General features: G+C 38.9%; 1 protein-coding gene across 1 annotated transcript in view; it reads right to left on the bottom strand.

The window, feature by feature from the left end:
• Positions 1-23,809, bottom strand: part of LOC136877240 (nose resistant to fluoxetine protein 6) — a 344,726-nt gene that overhangs the window by 21,239 nt on the left and 299,678 nt on the right. The window contains exons 10-13 of the mRNA XM_067151103.2: positions 12,939-13,104; positions 12,492-12,571; positions 9,801-9,896; positions 4,600-4,729 (exon numbers count right to left, since the gene is read on the bottom strand). Of these exons, the coding sequence (XP_067007204.2) occupies positions 4,600-4,729; positions 9,801-9,896; positions 12,492-12,571; positions 12,939-13,104 (472 nt within the window). The remainder of the gene's footprint in view (positions 1-4,599; positions 4,730-9,800; positions 9,897-12,491; positions 12,572-12,938; positions 13,105-23,809) is intronic.

Genomic DNA, 23,809 nt, shown 5'->3' with positions numbered 1-23,809 from the left:
GGACCGTTACAGATGAGTCCATCGTGCAGACCAAAATTAAGGTCATGCCTAAGTGCCACAACTTCCTCTACCTATTTATAATTTATTACTTTCATACAGAAGGCTCTCATAAGTTTACAAGTTTACAGATAACTAATAAGTTCTTGCCTGAAATTCAAACCCAACTCACTAACTATATTTTTGGAAGAAAATATTTGCCTTGGTTAATGAAATATCATACTTGTATATACTATTGAAGATGGCTGATATCAAAAGGAATATGTTGGAGATCTAAATCTACAAATTTCCTGATATCAACAGAGAAATGGCTATAGTGTAGTATCATTCATGGAGTGCTTAAGACAGGCTCTCCAGTTCATCTGGACATTAATATGTATGTTGAGTGCTCAGCCCAGACGCTGGTTTGGCCATCAACAGCTCTGCCATCAGCTGTCTTAAGTGACCCAGGCGTCACTGAAGAGGCGTATTAGGAAAATGAGGAGGGAGGTAGTTTACTCTTGCTTTCTTCACTGAGCCAAAAGTTGCTATTACATTTCAGTCTGCCAAGCCCAACCAACCCTATGAACAATATTTTCACATCACTCATAGTAGGGACTGGCTGCATAAGGAATGGCATTATTAGCATCACTTACATCTCAGTCACTTTCATATTGTCAAAGCCAAGGATGAGACGGAGACAAGTCAACGAAAGTAAAAAAAAATTTCTAGCCCACACCAGAAGACATAATGCACTGTAAACACTAGGTCTTGCCAGCAAAGGCATGGACAGTAATAAAAATTTGTTATTTTACATTTACATTCTTTCAGTAGAAACCATTCACAAATAAGGGGAAAAAAAATGTATCCAGCTACTCTCTCACTGTGAGATATACAAGCCTCATTTTGACTTACATAGGATAGGAGCTAAGTCCTCATGATATTTTCAAGACATGACATGAAAACCTCAATGATTAATGTTTATAGTTAATGTGATGGTGATGATGATGATTGTTGTTATTTTAAGGGACCTAACATCTAGGTCATCAACTGCTGGTTATTATAAGAAAACTATTGTTGAGAGATATACTGAAAACTTAGGCAAACATATATGACCAATAATAATAATAATAATAATAATAATAATAATAATAATAATAATAATAATAATAATAATATGGCCTCACCTGGCATGATGTACAATCCCTAAAGCAGTGCAATCTAGGCAGTCTGCCTACCAATTTTGACTTTCCAATTGTACTACTATCCACAATGAAAGCAGAATTCTACTGGAATGGATACTATGGCTGAATTAATTATATTTTTACATGACCACTAATTGTATCTTCAGAAACTGCTCTGGTAAATTTACTTAAAACTCCCAAGCATTGATGTATTGTGCCGTATTCAGACTCTGGCGTCGCAATGTCTGGGAAGGAACTCAGCGCTTCGAGCAAGAAAGGCGGAGAACAGAAATTGACAAGCGCAATGCAAGAAGACAACGTCAGCTCATGATGAAAACCAAACTACACAGCCAGTACCTAACAGAGCAAATGTGTGTCAAAAATGTGGAAAAATCTGCGGTTCTAGGATTGGCCTCTACAGTCACTAAGTTCTTCAGGAAAACAATCATACTTTTTTATGAGGGATAGCCCATCATCATCTAATAATAAACACACAATGTGTACACTCTGAGTATTTCAGGCAAACTTGTGACATGCTTTTGTACATTCTTTGTAGCTTCAACTTACTTAAATCCTTTTGTATTTTAAGACAATACGTTGATCTTTCTTTTTGCAAAAATATCAATGACACACTCCTTAAAGTCTGGGTCACTTGCTAACTCAGAAAGCAGCATTTTTCTCAAAGGCCAAAGAAGATAAACAGTACAGTCTTTCATTACTCATGGAATTTCTCAGAAATGTCTTCACACATTTCAAAGCGTTTGTGCTGCATTCACTAGATGCAGTTGTTGCAGGGAAGCTTAAAACAAGATGTAGAAACTGTGTAAGCTTTTCATATACTGCTTGAAGTTCATTGCAAAAAATGAATTAGAAAAGTTCATTTGGTGGCATATGCTTTTCAGAATCAAAATAAAATTATTTCAATCTTTTGCTGTTCTTCCTGAAAGAAAGAAGTATATTTTTATCAACTTCATGAGCTTGGTCTGTGGAAAGATAGCCCTATATTCTGGAAACATCTTCTCATTTAGAAGTTCCACATAGTTAGTTTCTTCCAATCATGGAATCTAAGTTCTGTTTGTGCTATAAATTAATCCAATATTTTGTATGTGAGAGTGAGTAGTTTGCGAGTACTGTTTTCATCATACATTATGTTATGCTGCTTTCATTTCTCATCTGCCTGAAGCTCTCCAGCATAAATCTTACTTCATTACTATTGTACACAGTTTTTGTCAGAGGTTCCTTTGAACTAAAGAATGTTGAACAGATTATCTGTGAACAGGAAGACTTTTGTGAAAAGGCAAAACAAAAAAGCAAAATAGTGATCTCTGATTTGTTTGCTAGACCGTACACAGAGCTGATAGAAACTAGATCCCAGTTTTCTTCATCTTCGGTAACACTAGTGCTGCTTTCTTAAGTTCTTGAAAATGCATTTTAATTGCTGATGCTGCTCAAGAGTGATAATTCCACCTAGTATCACTCTGGTGAGGAAGCTTGAAACCTTGCTCACAGAGATGTTCACTTCTTTTAGCACACCTAAAAATATGAGTGAAACATTGTGAGGTCACTAATAAAAAGCTTAACTCACTTTATTTGCTTCAAGCTATAAAGAAGCACTATATTAATTCTGTGTGTGTAGCAATAAATAAACAGTGCTTGGAGATATATTTTCTTTATGATAGTTTGTACACCAGCAAGCACTGAAGAACCATTGTATGTCTGGCATACTAAATTGTTCCCAACTTCCCAGTTTTCGAGTTTTCTAATATAACCTGTGATATATTTGCTGCATTTTTTTTAAACACCAAATAGCTAATAAATCTCTCTTCAGTTTGATCACTGACATCAGTTGTGCATCAACTTGAACTGAAATAAGCTGAGCCTTTGCAATTTTCTTCCTTATTGTTTCCTGTAATACATGTGTCACACATTCAATTATGTAATTCTGAATGGTACTAGATGTCCCTAGGAAAGCACTGTTGCTTTGTAAATGTACCCTGAGTTCATTTTCTTCTTAGTGAGTAAATCGATTAACTCCAGGTAATGTCTTTTTGTTTACTGATATCTCATCCTCATGATGACCTTGAAGGGATAGTTCCTATTTACAAAAGAAATTGATAACCTGGACAAGATGACATAGAATCTTTCTGTTTGCAACCACTTTTCCATTATGCCTAACAGCAGCAAGGCACGAGCTTTCAGAAATTGCATTCTCTATTCGACCTCGACCCAGCATGTGAAAACTTTTCCTGTTCCTTAGATGTTTTTCTGTATCCTGATGTTTGCATGCTTTCCTTTCAAAAAAATTTTACAGTCACAATACCATCTTTGCTCCATTCAGCTTCATTGCCATAAAGAAGACAAACATAACAGTAGAGTTTGTTTTGTTTGATGCTTCCTGCCAACAATCATATGTCTAATACCACTAAGAGTTGAATTTTTTATCATCCTGCTGACTTAAAATTAGGTTAAGAGCAGATCTCTTATTTTTCAGTTCAAATTTCTCTTCATATGTTAATTTGGAAAACCCTTGAATTAATAAACTGTCAGTAAGGCCACGTATGCCTAAATCACACATTTCTAAGTCTGAATAATGTAACTGGAAGAAAGCCTACAATGTCATAACACTATAACACTTACATAAAATACTAAGTAATGCAATCACAAAAGCCCACACCATACTAGCTAGTGAGAGATGTGGGAGGATACACAGAACAGCAAACTAACTGAAGGTTTGTGAGCATTGACATATACATACTCTTTGGCACCGACTGAGTAGCAAGAGACATTGAAGGGAACGTCTCATGCATTGGTGTTTTCCCCTAATTACTTCCTCTGTTGCGCATGAGCTTCCTAATAATTATCTCTGTGAGCGCAGTGCTGCAACCCTGTGGCTGAGTCATTAAAGCAAACATCTCAACAGCACAACGTGACGGCCTGCTAGAGGCACAATTGCAGCAAGGAGTGATTTCAACATCTTGGTAGCTGCTTTAGTAAAATGAAGACACATAGAAATACATGCAAAATATATATATATGGTATAGAATTATCCTTAAGGGTAATTTTAAAATGAAAAAACATGTGGTTCTCCCGATTTCTGGTGTAGACACTGTGTTAAAGCATGCTTCACCACTGCAAATATCTACTCTAATTTCTAATTCTACAACTATTTTTATCTGGATGCAAACTAAATGATTAATATTATACAATAAATAATTAAAATGCAAATCTGAATGGCAGAAATAAAATTTAATAATTAATTATCAGTTATTTCTCCAATTTTAATTTTACATGATGGTATACTGTTTGTTTAATGCAAGGCAGGTGAAAACATTCTATTCTCTAGTTCATCTACAAGGCTATATTTACTACAGTAGGACTCTGTTTGATGTCACTGGAAACATTATGGATTTAAAGCATTCTACTATTTGATTAAACCGACCTTGTTCATTTTGATCTTGCAGTCTGTACGATACAGCAGCCATCCCACACACATACCAATGAGATAAGGTCCCAGACGAGTCCATGGCTTGTCATAGATCTTGTCAAATAATGCTAATGGATCATCAGTTCTGTAATCAGAAACACTTCTGAGTATATTACAAATTCTCACCAGCAAAGCAAACAGAATGTACAGTATGGTATATATTTTAGCACATGTGTATGCTGAGAGAGTTGCAGTTTATGCACATTATAATCTCATTGCTATTCTCTCATCTGTCTCATTTTCCAGCTCTGATTAAGATTGCCATAATTCAAAATTCCAAACCCAGTAGACTACATAATTTACTTATTAGTACAACTGATATAATAAAGCATTTACTGTAGAAAATAAGTTGATATCTTTGTATCTACATTTAATGATGAGAGGATGTATTACTGCAAAAAGGAGTACTTACACTACACTAAGCACTTTCATACCACTCATACTCCTCAGTGCCAAGAACAGAAGAAAGGAACTTGGTCTGATTTTGAATGAACCTCTGAAACTCATTCTAATTTACCTGCTCCATATTATATTTTACTAGCAGATATTGGTGTTAATCCATTCATTTCTTCTGTCCATATATCAGATGTAAGAGAAAACACCCCCTCTACAGTTGCATTATACCCAAGAACAGAGAAATAATACCCTACAGTTCTGAATAGTTCAGAATACTCTTCCTCAGAAACACAATTGTGACAGAAAGCTACTGTCCTGTACTCATTGGTTGTTGGACTTATTCTCAAAAATTTCAACCTTGATGTTTGCTAAAAAAGTTTCAATTTAACAACCTGGTCAAAGAAATGTTACCCGAGGTTGACTTTCAAAACTTATAAACAACTATTATAAAATATTGCAGACTCTTGCCTTTTTGGCCTGGATGTTCTTCTTACTCTATAAAATTGTAGATTGTCCATGAAATCTGTAGCATATGGCAACCCACGCTCTGATATAAACTTAATAGAAATACCAGCTTGATCAGGTAATACACATTTGAGAGGCTGGTTATGGAAATACAACCCATTATCATGTGCAGGAATGAAAACGTTAACACTGTTACACAGGATTATGAACACAATACCAGTAACCAGTAATATAAATACTGCTTAAGGGCTCGTGTTCACAATTAACAGCTAAGGAATGTAAATGATCTATCTCCCTTCCAAATAAACTTGCAGAAATATGGGAATAACAGCTTCAAGTTCTCTGCTTTTCAAAGCTATAATAGCCTACCGGCTGGAGTAGAGGATGCCGTCACCTCATTGAGTTTTGAAATACTACTCAAAATATGCCTCTGGAAGAGGTTCTTGGAAATATAAATCCAAGAATATCTACAATGAGTAAGAATATGCATGTAAACATATATGTACTGATATTTTGTATTTGTGTTTGTGTATTTTTTTTATTTTTTTTAACAAGGATCTCACTAACTAAATGTGTGTGTACTGTATTGCTTTTCTTGATTTCCATTTATTAATGAGGAAAATTAATGTACCGTATATTTTATATATCCAGCTACAACTAACTAAACATACTGCACTGGAAACAAGTGTCATACCTGCAGAAAAACTGTTTGTAGCAAATGCATAGCCAAAGACTACTACATATTGTAGTAGCCCTGCCGAGAAATTGGCATCAAGCACAAACCCAGTGTACTTGCTTTGGCACGATCGTGTCAGCTCGGAGGTCTGTATTCAAACCCCTCCCCTGGCAAAGTTTTATTCTTTGATTGGTGCTCTCAAGCCGATCTTAAGCCACGTACAGATTTAGCAACACCGTCGTGCAAAGCCCATTTGAATTCGCCCACAAAGTGATGTGATTGGCTAACTTTGACAGCTTATAAAATAACACACCGAGCTCAATAGCTGCAGTCGCTTAAGTGCGGCCAGTATCCAGTAATTGGGAGATAGTCGGTTCGAGCCCCACTGTCGGCAGCCCTGAAGATGGTTTTCCATGGTTTCCCATTTTCACACCAGGCAAATGTTGGGGCTGTACCTTAATTAAGGCCACGGCCGCTTCCTTCCAATTCCTAGGCCTTTCCTATCCCATCATCGCCATAAGACCTATCTGTGTCGATGTGACGTAAAGCAAACAGCAAAAAAAAAAAAAAAAAAGGATAAAATAACAATGGTGCGAGATATTGAATTATTTCTTTCAAATTATTTATCAGCATGACGAACTCTCTAACGCTAATGTATCCAGTTAACATTGTTTCCGGCCACCCTGTAGATGTCACTGCAGCTTTACACAGTTCATGGGCTCAAAACCAGCTAAATACAGACAGAAGTATGTTGAAGTATGTTGTGAATGCTTTCCCTTATCTTGGAAGAGATGACACTAGGCCCTATGGTGAGCAAATTGGTGACTTTCCTGTAAAGAAACTGATGGGACCTTACTTGTACAAAGGAAGAAATACCACATGCAACGATTTCTTTACCTCCTTGTCTCTAACTGAAACCTAGAAAACCAATTCAACTACCCTTGTTGGTACTATGAACAGAGCTTGTACAGATGTACCAGTCTTTATCAAAAAGAGGCAAAAGAAAAATTGTACATAACAGAATTGCTGGAGACCAATGATGCTACTCTAATGATCTATGAACAAAAATGTTCTTGTTCCGAGTACTATACATCCAGATGTTCAAACTGAGAGTGGTGAAAAGAAGAAACCAGACACTGTAACTTTTTATAATGGATCTAAATATGGAGTTGATGTGGTCAATCAAATGTCCCGTGAGGACTCGGCAAAAGCACCATCCAGGCAATGGCCAGTTCACACTCTACAATTTATTGAATTTCGAAGGAATAAATTTGTGGGTGGCATCCATGGACATTATTATGTGCGGACGATGTCATGTTAGCTAACGAGACTCGTGAGGGCCTCAAACAGCAAGTACAAGAATGGAAGATGCGTCTTGAAGAATTTCGGATGAAATTAAATCTGAAGAAGACAGAGTACCTGGAATGCGGTGACCAAACTGATGGCACGATCACTATGGGTGGGGTTCAACTTGATAAAGTGACCCAGTTCAAATACCTTGGGTCATGCATCACCTCAGACTGCAGTACAATTCCTGATGTCAAGACAATGGTCAGCACCACATGGATGAAATGACGCCAAATTACTGGAGTCCTGCGTGATAAAAAAGTTCCGTTGCATCTCAAATCTAAAGTCTACTGCACAGTGATTAGACTGGTGGCCCTTTATGGATCTGAATGCTGGCCTACAACATTGAAGCATGAACAGGCACTTCATGCAATGGAAATGAAGATGCTGTGGTGGTCCAATGGCTTGACTCAACTAGACCATATCAGGAACAATGTTGTGTGAAATAAATTCAAGAATGTCTCAATCACAGAGAAAATGCCTGAATCATGTCTGTGATGGTATGGGCATGTACTCCATAGCAGTGAAACCTCAGTTGCAATGACTGCCCTTCAACTGAACATAGAGTGTCGCCAACCTTGAGGGCCAACTCAAACACACTGGCTGGATAGGTGTGAGAGATGGTATGTGGCTCACCAGACTCAGCCCTTGGGAGGCTATGGATCGAATGAAGTGGAGGAAACATTGCAAGAAGGCAGATCCACATAAATGGGAAAATGCAAAGAAGAGGATGATGAAATTTGTGGGTAGTTTACAATGCACTAAATGAGACTAAACTTAAGTGTAGAGAATTCATTCTACAACTGGGAGAGGAACTAGCTGAAGCTTATGGAGCAGGTAGGGCAGTAAACATGAGTTGACATCCTAGAAAAAATTCCTGACAGATAAGAAAAGTGCACTTGTTGTCAAGTTAAAACTAACTGCACTGAAAACAACTGTCATGCCAACTGTTTGTAGCAAATGCATAGCCAAAGACTACTACATACTGTATGCTCCTCATGTGACAGAAAACTGTAAAGGCAGCAATGCATGTTTGAAATTTGTACTGTACTTCATGCTAAGTTTCTCCTTTTCTCTTTAATACTAAATATGTTAAAACTCTCAAGAGTGTAATATTTAGTGATCAATAACTTCATTCCTTAATCCAAAGTCACATAAAAGGAAGGTGAGTAATAAGTGAGCCATCCACGGTTGTAGGCGTGAGCAAATCTGCTGGAGTTCTAGTTTAATGGATTAATAAAATTAAATATGAAACTGTTATTACACCATCTCAGCCAATGAAAGTCCACCTCCATAGTGAAATGGTTACTGTTATTAGCTGACATCCCTAAAAGCCTAGGTTTGATTCCCGGTACTACCAGAAATCTAAGATTGGCGGAAGGACTGTTATGTGGTTAAGAAAGGGACATATGTGTAGTTCACTTCCATCAGAGGTGTGCCTAAGGAGAGCTGCACCTCATCAGGATGAAGACATAAATGTACAATTCAGCAAAATAAATGAGAAATTATTGAACCTTTTGGGTATTTTGTAATTTCAAGTCGATAATGAAATGAAATGGCATATGGCTTTTAGTGCTGGGAGTGTCCGAGGACACGTTCGGCTCGCCAGGTGCAGGTCTTTTGATTTGACTTCCATAGGCAACCTGCGCGTCGTGATGAGGATGAAATGATGATGAAGATGACACATACACCCAGCCCCAGTGCCAGTGAAATTAACCAATGATGGTTAAAATTCCTGACCACCGGGCGAGTTGGCTGTGCGTGTAGAGGCGCGCGGCTGTGAGCTTGCATCCGGGAGATAGTAGGTTCGAATCCCACTATCGGCAGCCCTGAAAATGGTTTTCCGTGGTTTCCCATTTTCACACCAGGCAAATGCTGGGGCTGTACCTTAATTAAGGCCACGGCCGCTTCCTTCCAACTCCCAGGCCTTTCCTATCCCCTCATCGCCATAAGACCTATCTGTGTCGGTGTGACGTAAAACCCCTAGCAAAAAAAAAAAAAAAAAAAAATTCCTGACCCTGCCGGGAATCAAACCCAGGACCCCTGTGACCAAAGGCCAGCACGCTAACCATTTAGCCATGGAGCCAGACATTTCAAGTTGATAAAGACTATAGGGGAACAGACTGAAGTTTTTGTAGAAACATGTATTCTGTCTCAGCAGGAGCTAACACAACCATTGCTTACCTTAAACTATTTTCCTGAAGTATGGAAATACAAGTTTTACTTTCATAGATTATAATAGATTATGGAGTAAAAATCTTGTTTATCTCACCCTGGCATATGTTTGTTGGTGAAGGCAATGTAGGCAGTTGTACACCAGGAGGTGGCAAGGAATGTTGTCAGGAAGACAGCAGACAATCGGAAGTGGCTGTAAACAGAGATAAATACAGTGGTAATTACTACAGTATATGCTTATTTTTCTCCATTTTACAGTAGTTTTACAGTAGTTTTGCATTACTAGATATTATCATATTTCTTAATTCTCTGTGGAACAAGGATATCTTTGGTCATCAACCTTGTGTACATGATTATAAATATAACTTGTCTGATTATCCTGTGATGTTGTGGTATTGATATGTGAAGTAAAAGGAAGTAATGAATGGTAAATACAGGATGTAACAGTAAGGTGCGGCCAGACTTTCAGGACACGTTCCTCACATATAGAAGAGAAAATATGTTATATGGGCATCAGTCCAGATATGCTTTATTTCCATGTTAGAACTAATTTTACACAATTCTACGCAGTACATTAAACATGAGAAACACATAAGAACAGAACGTACCAGCACACCACATGAAAATCTTTTTTACATGAAATGTTCAAAATGCCCTCTGTTAGCACAGATATAGCGAGTAAGGATAGGTTGAGGAGGAAGAGGTAAAGCAGGGGCTGTTTCTTTCATCTTCTGAACTTGAAGTGGAGCTTTCAGGGACATTTTCTTCCTTTAGAAATTAGTGTGTCTACGTTGCGGTAGTTGCTTCAAACCTCTTCTGTCACTCTATGCAAACAATGATGAATGAATGAATGAATGAATGAATGAATGAATCTATCTATCTATCTATCTATCTATCTATCTACCAAATACAATGAGAAGAAGGCTTCCACCTAATCAATACTTATTTATTAAATTAAAAATTTAAACTACAGGACCGGTTTCGACCTTTCTAGTTCATCTTCAACTGGTCACACAATCACATGTAACACATCATGCAATCATAAAACATGACTAGATCTAACAAAGAATGTTATACAACAATAACATGTCAAAATTATTCTCATGACTGGGGGCAATCATAGAATTGGAACTTGGTATTCACTGTCTTTTCATGAATAACATACATAAAAAAACATTCATAAAAGTTAGGATTGTTCATAGGCATGAGTTTTTCTGAAATTAGATGCTAGCTTTGTAAAACGTATATGGTAACACAGAAAGAGCATGTGTGTTGATCACAATTTGTTGATCTTGTGGGTTACACTTCCTTGTTTCCTGAACCTTCAGTTGTACACTGTGATAAAATGTGATAAAATCTTGTTGCTCAATGTTAATTTGCCTTAATTTTTAAAACACTAATTAGTTTTGTCCTTGAAGTCTTGATAAATAGATATTATTATGAACACTTAATGATAACTGTAGGAATAAAACATGTGTTAAAATTCAATGACCTGCACTATAGGTATATAGGTATATATTACACTTGAGAGAGTACAGTAACCTTTACGGTAAACCCTCAAATTACTCCCCTAGTTTATTCACAACACATTGCCTATGATGCCATTCGGCTCACCACGTGTGAATTCTGCATCTTATGATTCACAGCGTTGACAATGACCTCTCATATCCTAAACTATCTCCAACACAATGGTTTGGATGAAACCATTCTGCTGCTTGTTTTATGTTCATGCTGAAATCCTGTTGTCCATCTTGCTACAGTTCAGTATGGAAAGCTTTCACAAGCTTTCTCTGACATTTTTTGGTATTGTGACCCTTCAGTTCAATGTACGCAGGCTGTTTTTACCTTGTTACACCCATTCTGCATGGAGCCTGACTCACTATTGGCCTCTGTGTGGTCCCTGTCCAATGCACCGCCACCATGTGCTGTGTCCATGTGCTATGAGTGTCGTGCTTTCTAGGATATATGACTATAGTATGGTATCACCGTGCAAATATGAGGAAAAACATAGTTGCCATGACTTATGTCCCAACCCTTGTATTTAACCATACTACACAAAAAAAGAGCCCCTCACAGATCTTTAGAACAAATTTTTTATTTATTGCTATTTGCTTTACGTCGCACCGACACAGATAGGTCTTATGGCGACGATGGGACAGGAAAGGCCTAGGAATTGGAAGGAAGCGGCCGTGGCGTTAGTTAAGGTACAGCCCCAGCATTTGCCTGGTGTGAAAATGGGAAACCACGGAAAACCATCTTCAGGGCTGCCGACAGTGGGGCGCGAACCTAGAACAAATTACTCTGTATATTCAGTTCATGTAAAAGTTAGTGTGAGAGCAACTGTAGATGACTTATTTGGGCCTATGACCAGTAATGGAATAGATGTATAGGAATTTTAAGTAGAACTGTATACCAGTATTTGTCGCAATTATATTTTTTCCATAATTAAGTGCACAGAGGCCCTAGTTCATCCCCGTTTTCTTCACTCACAGCAGACAGACAAACAATAGGTTCTTATTTGGAGTTCTGGGTCACTTATCAAAATAATATTAAATATTTTAAATATTTTGCAAAGAAAATCGACCAAAAATGACTATTTTGGGTATACTTGATGTGTTCTTTCATAGCAAGTTATTTGCTGTTCTGGAATACAAACCTGTGCACTTAGTATGTGTAAAGTCAGTCTGAGAGCTTGTGTGGCTGTAATATAGACCTATGTACAGACAGACGTCTTTGTTCTAGTTCCTGGAAGGAGAGTGATATTAATACTATAGGTATGTTTTCTTACCTCGTTGCTAGTATGAGTAAAACAGCCCCCACGACGTAAAATTGAGTGTCGTCAGCTAGGTACCAGCTCCACAACATACACTGAAAATTAAAGCAAATAAAAAGGTAAACAAAATAGTAAGTTATGTCATATGGCTCTAATGTACAATTTCTATATACTTGTGTATCATACACAGACTTATGACACATTAAAGAAATCCTGCTTGATGAAATTACAAACTCTGGCATCTGATGAGATTGTTACCAGGTCAAGTAGATTTTCAACAAATAATATCTTAACTTATTAATTAACTTTATTTTAACCTGCTAAGCACAATCATAAAAAGTAATTATCTTATTGTACCCACAGTTCTTACCCCTAAACTTCTTTTGTCTGCGTTTGCCACATATTCCCATTCCTTCGCTGCTTTCTCACCTAACAAACACAGTCTAAAGATGTAGCACTCACCATGTCCTTGACAGGAAACAGCGTGTTGATGTAGAGAGCATTACGCCACCAATAGTTGGGACAGTTCTCGTGATCATTGGTCGGTGGTTCAAACACTGAGTTGTGTTGGAACCACTTCATACACACTTGGACAACACCGAGCACATACATGTAAGGTACAGTCAACCTGCCAAACAGAAAAGTTTCCATGTTACATGGAAAATGGGTTATTATTTAGAGGTGGTAATTGTAAAGGAACATCGGAGGAGGAAAAACAATCATTTTTGGTTATTAGTGCATTAAAATAAAGTTCTGATCAAATTGCAGATATAAAAAATCTCAATACTTATTCAAAGATGAAAGATCTGAAAATATGACCTTCCTCCGGTCTCCAACCTGAGTACATTAACTGATTCTTCTGACAAGGTCAGCACATGAGACACTCACTTAGCTATGTAAATTAGTTGTCTCAAGAGACACCTACTGGTCAATGACTGGGTGACTATGACTACACTTAACAGTACCTAGAGGAAGGTTTTGTCAGCTATGTCAATTACAAAAGGGAAGGAAAAAAATGTAAAGTAACTTGGAAATAGTCTTCGAGGATAAAAAATATTAGACAAGAACTAGTATCCCTGCCGCTTCTGCTCAACTGCTTAACCCACCCAGTCTACATATTTGTACGGTGGGCCTTCTAGTGGGTTACGCACACTGGCGTAGCCAAGGGGGGGGCCCACTGGGGCCGGGCCCCCCCCAAAATGTTTCCTGAAACTAGAGCGAGGATCAGCCGTTGTTTTACGTACGATACGAACAACTTAAAACTTACGCCGAAATGACGAATTAACGTAGCGACAAAGAATATACTAGCAGGGCTCAATACGGCCATTCATAATTCTCCATATTTGTACTGCTTGAATGAAAGGAAGTCACTTAGGATTGTGATGCGCGGGGATATTTCACTGTATAGGCCTCAGTACTGGGAATGTGTTGACAAATGCCAAAAGATGAGGAAAGGGGCAATTAGCCAGGGATTACTCAGTAGGGGGCCGGAACGTGACCACCGAGATAACGGGGTCCACAGCCAGAAACAGTTGAACAACATCGTGCCAGCTTTTGCAGATCAGTTCCAGGAAACTGGGGTTGTACCGTGGTTGAAAGATGTGCTGTGTTTAAGTTGCAGCGTTCGGAAGACTGTGACAGGATTGTGATCTGCACGTTAGTTTCTCATTTTGTGCCATATAATAACTTTATTTGTCACTAAGGGCAAAATAATGTGCATCCTCGGTAAGTTATGATTTTTTTAAAAAATTCTAATAGCAAGACAGATCGCAGATGCGTACCTTAGTTCTATAGGTAGGTCCATATATTTTGTCAAATGCCCGGGGACTGATTGGAACTTCAAATGGCACCATCAAACGTGCATGTAACTATCTTGTAATTAGCGGACGTGATAACTCAGTTCCAATGGTTCTATCTTCTCATCAAGACGGCCGAGGCTTGAGTCGCAGTCGATGCATGAAACATTTTTAAAATGGGAAGTCACGTTCTATTGATACAGATTCTGCTTAAAACACTAGGTCGCGTGCCTCACCTTTCTTTAGTACTTTTGAGTAATAACCGCATCATTTATGATGGTGTATTTTGAGTATCAACCATTCTTCGGGCTTACCTTGTACCTTAAATGGTGAGTGGATGCAGTGGCGTACCCACGAAATAATATCAGTGGTCAAGTCTAGGCCAGTAGCGTGGATACAATTTTTCCGTGGAAGGGGTTGTGAAAAGATGTTTTATTTTGTATTTATAATTTGCTTTACGTCGCACCGTAGGTCTTATGGCAACGATGGGAAAGTAAAGGGTTAGGAGTGGGAAGGAAGCGGCCGTAGCCTTAATTGTATGTTGTATGTTCAGTCTTCAGCCCTAAGGCTGGTTGGATCCTCAACAGCTCCGCCATCAGCTGTCATTAAGGTGTGAAAATGGAAAACCACCGAAAACCATCTTTAGGGCTGCCGACAGTGGGGTTCGAAGCGGATGCAAGCACACAGCTGTGCGCCCTTAACCGCACGGCCAACTCGCCCGGTGGATATGAAAAGAAAGCCGGTCCTACCGAGTGCGGTGACGGATCTTCTGTAGATATTGATGGTTTTGATTGTTACCATGTAATTATATCCAACAATCGAAATCATAGCTTCTGTGCTCTAAACCGGCTGCATATTTGAAACTGTTCGTAAAATTGATAATATCGTTCTTCGTTTGTGAGGAAGTAGAATCTTCATTTAATTTTTTTGCTAAAAAAAAGAAAAGAACCACTTTGGTACTACGCCCCGTGAAGGTGACTACCTGCCAGGTCGTAGATATTTCGATCACGGGAGACTCATGGCCAACTCTATTGCACCCACAAACAAGGCTGTATCTTCCCGATCCCATGCCTTTCTTAACTCTGTCAGTGGCGGGCATCGAATGCAGGATGCCTTGAGTCTAATTCTAAAATAAGGTGACCTAAAAGTAACAAGCCGACCCCGCGGTGTAGGGGTAGTTTGCCTGCCTCTTACCGGAGGCCCCGGGTTCGATTCCCGGCCAGGTCAGGGTTTTTACCTGGATCTGAGGACTGGTTCGAGGTACACTCAGCCCACGAGCTTATACTGTAATTGAGGAGCTATCTGACGGTGAGATAACGGCCCCAGTCAGAAAGCCTAGAATAACGGCGGAGATTATTCGTCGTGCTGACCACAGGATACCTCGTAATTTGCAGGACTTCGGGCTGAACAGCAGTCTCTTGGTAGGCGATGGCCCTTCGGGGCTGTTTCGCCATGGAGTTTGGTTTGGAAAAGTGTACAGAGAAGGAAGCGACACCCCTGCAAGGCTCTTTAGCTTCCAGCTAGTTCTTCCGTCCGGTCTCGTGCATTTAGGACAGTTGGAAAACGTACGCCTTAATAAATGCTCTTCATAAAACCTGTGTAAACAAACTAACTGAATCTATTTATAACAATAATCACAAACGCCTCCTTTTCATGTGGTTCAGTTGGTTGAGTCGCTGTCCTTCTGAGTCCGAGTTCGCAGGTTCAAATCCCGACTTTGGTCGGGGGCCCTGAAAACGGTGTTGAAATGGCAACAGCTCCATGTCGCTGGTTTCTGGCACGTTAATAAAAATTATACATACGAATATTAGCGTCATAAAACTGTAACTTAATGCTACTATATTCTGCACCCCAGGCTTGCGAGGGAAACGAATTAACAATTTGCTTTACGTCGCAACGACACTGATAGGCCTTATGGTGACGGTGGGATAGGAAAGACGTAGGAGTGGGAATGAAGCGGTCGTGGCCTTAATTAACGTACAGCCCCAGCATTTGCCTGGTGTGAAAATGGGAAACCACGGGAAACCATTTTCAGGGCTGCCGACAGAAGGGTTCGAATCCACTGACTCCCGGATGCAAGCTCACAACTGCGCTGCCCTAACCGCTAGGGAAACTAATAGGACAAGGTAAACACTCCCTAGCATATGTTGTGACATATATTTTTCTTTACCAACTAACAAAATATCTATACCCATACCTCTTAAATTCTATATTTACTTATTTATTTATTAGTGCCTTTTTTACAGTGGCGAAGTTAGGGCTCGAGGCCCTCTCGTATACTTAACCACATACTAATCAGAATCTTAAATAAAATACTGAGGTACGTAAAACCTTTAAAACTACATAAATTAATAGTTTTAAAAACAAATTTAAATACATTACTAACTAAATTAATATTGAAAAGTGCGGCTGCATGGCTAAATGGTTAGCGAGTTGGCCTTTAGTTACAGGGGTCCTGGATTCGATTCCCAGCAGGGTCGGGAATTTTAACCATCATTGGTTAATTTCGCTGGCATGGGGGCTGGGTGTATGTGTCGTCTTCATCATCATTACATTCTCATCCCGACGCGCAGGTCGCCTACAGGTGTCAAATAAAAATACCTGCACCTGGCGAGCCTAACATGTCCTTGGACACTCCTGACACTAAAAGCCATACGCCATTTCATTTCAATATTAAAAACTCTTAACAATGACATCCTCAGGCACGCACACATTCACATGTCAACCATTCAGTCAGCTGTCCTCAGCAGGTAGTCTCGGCAGGTTTAATTTAATTTCGTGTGGCTATTTCTAGCCGAGTGCAGCCCCTGTAAGGCAGACCCTCCGATGAGGGTGGGCGGCATCTGCCATGTGTAGTAACTGCGTGTTATTGTCGTGAAGGATAGTGTTATGTGGTGTGTGTGAGTTGCAGGGATGTTGGGGACAGCACAAATACCCAGCCCCCGGGCCACTGGAATTAACCAATGAAGGTTAAAATCCGCTACCCGGCCGGGAATCGAACCCGGGACCCTCTGAACCGAAGGCCAGTACGCTGACCATTCAGCCAACGAGTCGGACGTCTCGGCAGGTGACCTTAAATCTTAATAAAGAGCTAGTTTCTCTGACCTGAGCTGACAGGGAATTCCATAATGTGACGCCGATCACCACAAATAATCTATTAACTTAATTGTATTTGTGCAGTGCAGTGGAATAGAATGATAGGATCTAAAACGTGTATTTAAGTTGTGAAATGATGATAAAAAGGTGAATTTAGAAGAAATATACAGTGGCTGACTTTCAGCTAACACTCCTAAACACCATCGTTAAAGTGTGTAGCTGCCGACGTTTATCAGGCTTCAGCCATGAGACAGCCTGATAGTATGGGGTGGTATGACATCGTACCCGATGTTGTAAATAAATCTCAGGCAGGAATTCAGTGCTCGTTGAAGTTTAAGTGTTTCTTCTCTCGTCATATCAACTAATACAACGTAACAGTAATCAAGAATAGGGGGAATGAGTGTCTGTATTAGTTTTGCCTTTAGCTCAAATGAAAATATATCCCTCTGCCGTTTAAGAGGGTGAAGCACTCCAAAAGTCTTTTTACGTATTTCTTTCATTTGACCAGAACAATCAAGTGTTTCATTCATAATTAAGCCAAGATTTTTAACCGGTTTACTGTGGGGAATAATGTTCCCATTAAGTAGGATAGGCGGGATTGCGACATTGTTAGATCAGCTCAGTAATTTTCGTGGTCCAATTATGATTGCCTAAAATTTTGTGGAGTTTAGTATAAGAGAATTTCGTTGTGCATATATACTGAGTCATCAGAGGTCATTGTTAATATCTTGTCTTGCAGTGTCGATATGTTATTTCCTGTCTCGGATGGTATGTCATTGATATAAATACAGAAAAGTAAGGGCCCTAGAATACTGCCCTGCGGGGCACCACTAAGTTTCATTTTCCATTTAGAGGCCTTGTCGTTTACTGTTACACGCTGTTGATGGTTACTCAAATAATAACTAAGAAACTTAAGCGCAGCCAGGTCGAAATTTAGCAGTTCCATTTACTTTATCATAGTCGAAATTTCTATAGTGTCAAAGGTGCTACTGAAGTCAAGAATGATAAGTTTAGTGAGCAGTCGTTTGTCTATAGCGTTTCTTCTTACCTTCAAAAGTGCTGTCGCGGTACTGTGACCCTTCTTAAATCCAGATTGCAAAGGGTCCAAAGGAGCATTTTTATTTAGGTATTCCAGAACTTGCTCATATACTAAACGTTCAAGGGCTTTAGAAAGCGCAGGGAGTATGAACACATGACGAATGTCAGAGAGATTGTGGGTCTAAACTCTTAGGTACCAGTATAATATTCAATATTGTCTGTTTTCCAGACAGTAGGGAAAATTCCGTTTAGTAAACAGTAGTTCAGTATGTGCGTCCGTATAGGCTGGACAGCACCAATAATTTTATGTATAAAAGTAATAGGATTATCATCTACACGCGTGGCCTTTGATTTAATCGAGTACAAAGCCTTTTTAACCTGATTTTCTGTGACACTGTGAAATGTGAATGGTGGATTGGCTGGAGGGGAGGGCGGTGATTCGGTGCAGTTAATTGGGGTAGGTTGAATATTTATTCTACTAGAGTAATCGTTCAATTCGTCAAGTAGAATGTCAGGAGTTGTCTGGCTCTGTTCATGTTTTCCTATTCCCAGAGCTCTAAATTGGTCCCATGCGCGACTGGAATTAAAGTTGTTAGCTAAATTCCGGAAATATGCACATTTTTTATTTCTGATTAACTGCTTTGTGCGATTTCTTAAGATGCGGTAAGATTCGAAGTCTGTGTCATCTAAGGGTTCTTTATAATGTCGAAATAACGAGTCACGGTGGGCCATCATTCTCTTGGTTTCAACATCTAGCCATGGAGAAGGGCGAGAAACCTTTATTCGACGTGTGTGTGTGTTTCTTTGCCGCATTAATCGTATAAAATGTCACTTCTTTATAGCTTATCACATGACCATTATTATAATAAAATTACCATATTTATATTCTGGCTTGGGGACTTGGAGTTTGTCCCAGCATTTTCTTCTTCATATTCAGACAACATACTACACTACCAAGCACCAAAGGAACACACAGCAGTGATTACATCGCTCCATATAGGGTTGACGTCGGGAAGAGCATCCGGCCGTAAAACAGGGTCAAATTCACATGTGCGACACAGTTCGCACCCGTGACCCCACAGATGTAGGAAAAACGGAAGAAAAAGAAGAAGAAGAAGGAGAAGAAGAAGATGATGATGATGATGATGATGATGATGATGATTACTATTAGCTTCCGGAATCCGCACGAATCCACCACTCTTACTTGGATCCAAGGACACTCATTTCCTTTTTAGGTATTCTATACCACCTAAACTCTGGAAGTTTGGTCACCTATCAAAATAAATGGGCCCCCCCCAAACTGAAATCCTGGCTACGCTACTGGTTACGCACAACTATTAAAAAGAAGGCACTTTAAAAATTTTACTGTCATTGTATAGCTTCAACTGCCGGAAGTGTTACAACATAAAATCAAATGTACCTATTCATGCCAGGAAGCACTTCTAATAGTTTTTGATCAATCAATCAATCAATACTGATCTGCATTTAGGGCAGTCGCCCAGGTGGCAGATTCCCTATCTGTTGCTTTCCTAGCCTTTTCCGAAATGATTTCAAAGAAATTGGAAATTTATTGAACATCTCCCTTGGTAAGTTATTCCAATCCCTAACTCACCTTCCTATAAATGAATATTTGCCCCAGTTTGTCCTCTTGAATTCCAACTTTATCTTCATATCGTGATCTTTCCTACTTTTATAAACGCCATTCAAACCTATTCGTCTACTAATGTCATTCCACGCCATCTCTCCGCTGACAGCTCGGAACATACCACTTAGTCGAGCAGCTCTTCTTCTTTCTCTCAATTCTTCCCAACCCAAACATTGCAACATTTTTGTAACGCTACTCTTTTGTCAGAAATCACCCAGAACAAATCGAGCTGCTTTTCTTTGGATTTTTTCCAGTTCTTGAATCAGGTAATCCTGGTGAGGGTCCCATACACTGGAACCATACTCTAGTTGGGGTCTTACCAGAGACTTATATGCACTCTCCTTTACATCCTTACTACAACCCCTAAACACCCTCATAACCATGTGTAGAGATCGGTACCCTTTATTTACAATCCCATTTATGTGATTACCCCAGTGAAGATCTTTCTTTATATTAACACCTAGATACTTACAATGATCCCTAAAAGGAACTTTCACCCCATCAACGCAGTAATTAAAACTGAGAGGACTTTTCCTATTTGTGAAACTCACAACCTGACTTTTAGCCCCGTTTATCAACATACCATTGCCTGCTGTCCATCTCACAACATTTTCGAGGTCACGTTGCAGTTGCTCACAATCTTGTAACTTATTTATCACTCTATAGAGAATAACATCATCCGCAAAAAGCCTAACCTCCGATTCCACTCCTTTACTCATATCATTTATATATATAAGAAAACATAAAGGTCCGATAACACTGCCCTGAGGAACTCCCCTCTCAACTATTACAGGGTCAGACAAAGCTTCACCTACTCTAACTCTCTGAGATCTATTTTCTAGAAATATAGCAACCCATTCAGTCACTCTTTTGTCTAGTCCAATTGCACTCATTTGTGCCAGTAGTCTCCCATGATCCACCCTATCAAATGCTTTAGACATGTCAATCGCGATACAGTCCATTTGACCTCCAGAATCCAAGATATCTGCTATATCTTGCTGGAATCCTACAAGTTGAGCTTCGGTGGAATAACTTTTCCTAAAACCGAATTGCCTTCTATCGAACCAGTTATTAATTTCACAAACATGTCTAATATAATCAGAAAGAATGCCTTCCCAAAGCTTACATACAATGCATGTCAAACTTACTGGCCTGTAATTTTCAGCTTTATGTCTATCACCCTTTCCTTTATACACAGGGGCTACTATAGCAACTCTCCATTCATCTGGTATAGCTCCTTTGACCAAACAATAATCAAATAAGTACTTCAGATATGGTACTATATCCCAACCCATTGTCTTTAGTATATCCCCAGAAATCTGATCAATTCCAGCCGCTTTTCTAGTTTTCAACTTTTGTATCTTATTGTAAATGTCATTGTTATCATATGTAAATTTTATTACTTCTTTGGCCTTAGTCTCTTCCTCTATCTCGACATTATCCTTGATGTTCTGACATTAGCTGCTTTGCCTAATTCGAAAGGGTTAGATTTTGATTTGTAACTCCTTTCCAGATTATAATGAACGATGTACTGAAAGAACTATTTTAGTGGCATATACTGAGGGCTACCAAGGCTATCAGTGAAGCCCAAACCTCAAATGCGAGCGATGGAAATCTAAAGCACATTATATTGTAAGCATCTGACACATTGTTCCATTTGCAAACCTTGAAAGCAATGAGAAAACACGTCGCACGTATTTCTGAGAACAAGGCTTTGGAGACTGATATTGCAGCCCAGACTCTCGTCCCTTCCCATCGACTCACCTCACGCGGCTTGCTGCTGTCTGCTTACAGGTGCGGGGACCGGCGGAGGATAGCTGTGCTAGGCTTCGGTCCGTCAGATCGCCACTGCTATCACCATGCGTTACTCATCGTATATACTTCCTCACCTCATCCTTCTGTCTTAAATATATAGACAACGGAGTGCTGGTATTTCACTCCCATTTACTTCTACATCCTTGTAGGAAGACACTGCAGGGCTGCTGTTATAGGAGTAATATAGTCTTCTTTTTATTGGTAGATCTGCTAAAACCGAGCTTGATAGCTGCAGTCGCTTAAGTGCGGCCAGTATCCAGCAAAACAAAACAAAAATGATCTGCTAAAATGAAATGCAATCTTTCAGGTTTTGTGTTCTCTTTTGTTAGTTGGAATCGAACCCGTGATCATGGGTCGGACACCACCAATAATCTTCCGAGGAAGATAATTAACCATTGAACAATGGGTATGACCGCTGTAAAATTCAACATTGTTATTTAACGATTATGATGATGTTAATAATAATAATAATAATAATAATAATAATAATAATAATAATAATAATAATAATAATCATAATGGTGCATGGCATCTACATAGGCTTGGTGGTGACCTAATAAGGATAAAATGAATGGCGAAGACGTCATAAACACCCAGTTCCCAAGCCAGGAGAATTAACAGTATAAGGGGGTTGATTCTGAAAACTGAACTGGGGCCGTCGGACCAAAGGCAAGCATTCTATCCATTTAGCCTCAAAGCTGGACTTCAGTTTGCTAAACCTTAGGCTACCAACTCGATTGATCAGGTGTTGAGTACTGGCAGTGGCAGAGGCCAGGGCAGTAGCTTGTGAAGCAGCCTTGACAACACAGCGGGCAGCTCCGTTGGCTGTTGGATGCAGCTCAAAATGCTTATGGCTTGATGTTCCCTAAACCAACTATCGAAAAAAGGTAGCCTAAGTGTAGTGGTAGCCCACATCTTGATACTAACATATGCCACTGAACTATTTACATACAAATTTGCATAAAAATTATATAACAAGTGCATTTTTGAGATGTAATAATGTAAAATGCTAAAACTTTAAACTCTTTTCCTGAAAAATCATGGATTTTGAATTGTAACCCTTTTGTTTTCGGCCATCGATATAGTGGATTACATCCAAATAACATATATATAACTAGAGGGAAGAATAGAAAATCTTATGAGTACAGTTCATGAGATGTGTATTTTAAGGTAATAATGATATCATTCATAAAGTATGAAATAAAATTAGGGAGGATTTGTTTTATGAAGGAATAAGCAGTGTCACAAGCAGGAATAAAGGGATATAGTATTATTTTCTCAAGTGACTGCATCAGTGACTTTCAAGATTATCAATGTGCCAAAGCCGCCTTTTTAATACAATATATTATTACAATGCCATAAACAAACAGAGAAGGGAAACAATATGAGAAAAGGTGCATTTTCATGCATGCAATCGTAATGTCTTTTTTGACCTCTCTGGATACCTTTATACAGGGTATAACAAAATTACAGGACAAAACTTCAAGATAAATAGGTAATAGGTTATATCAACATTGGACCGAAAATGCCTGCTTTCTGACCGTGAGTTTTGAAGTTGTAATCGGTCCCAGTTTTATCAAGAAATTGAAGATAAATAAACAGTGATAAGTGAGAGCCTTCCAATTTTTGATAACATACGATATCTCATAATTAGCGACCGGATGTTTATGAGCTAAAAATATTAGAAATATGTAAGCATTTATGACCTCAAAATGTATTAAAATATGACAATAAAATTTACCTAAAATTTTTTTGGTCACATTTTTTAAATTTTCAAAATCTTGCCACTGTTTAAATTAACATTAAAGTGAAAATATACTTCTAAAATCTAGAATGTTAAATAATACTAAATAAGTAATAATATTAATTTTATTATTATATTTTGAATTTATTTAATTACTCAGTCCAGAGGTAACTCTCGACTGTGCACAGAATGAAATAAA

The sequence above is a fragment of the Anabrus simplex genome, chromosome 1 (genome assembly GCF_040414725.1).
Source record: "Anabrus simplex isolate iqAnaSimp1 chromosome 1, ASM4041472v1, whole genome shotgun sequence".
NCBI classification, from domain to species: Eukaryota; Metazoa; Arthropoda; class Insecta; order Orthoptera; family Tettigoniidae; genus Anabrus; species Anabrus simplex.
Note: the sequence above shows the minus strand (reverse complement) of the source record. Positions and strands in the feature narration are given on the sequence as shown.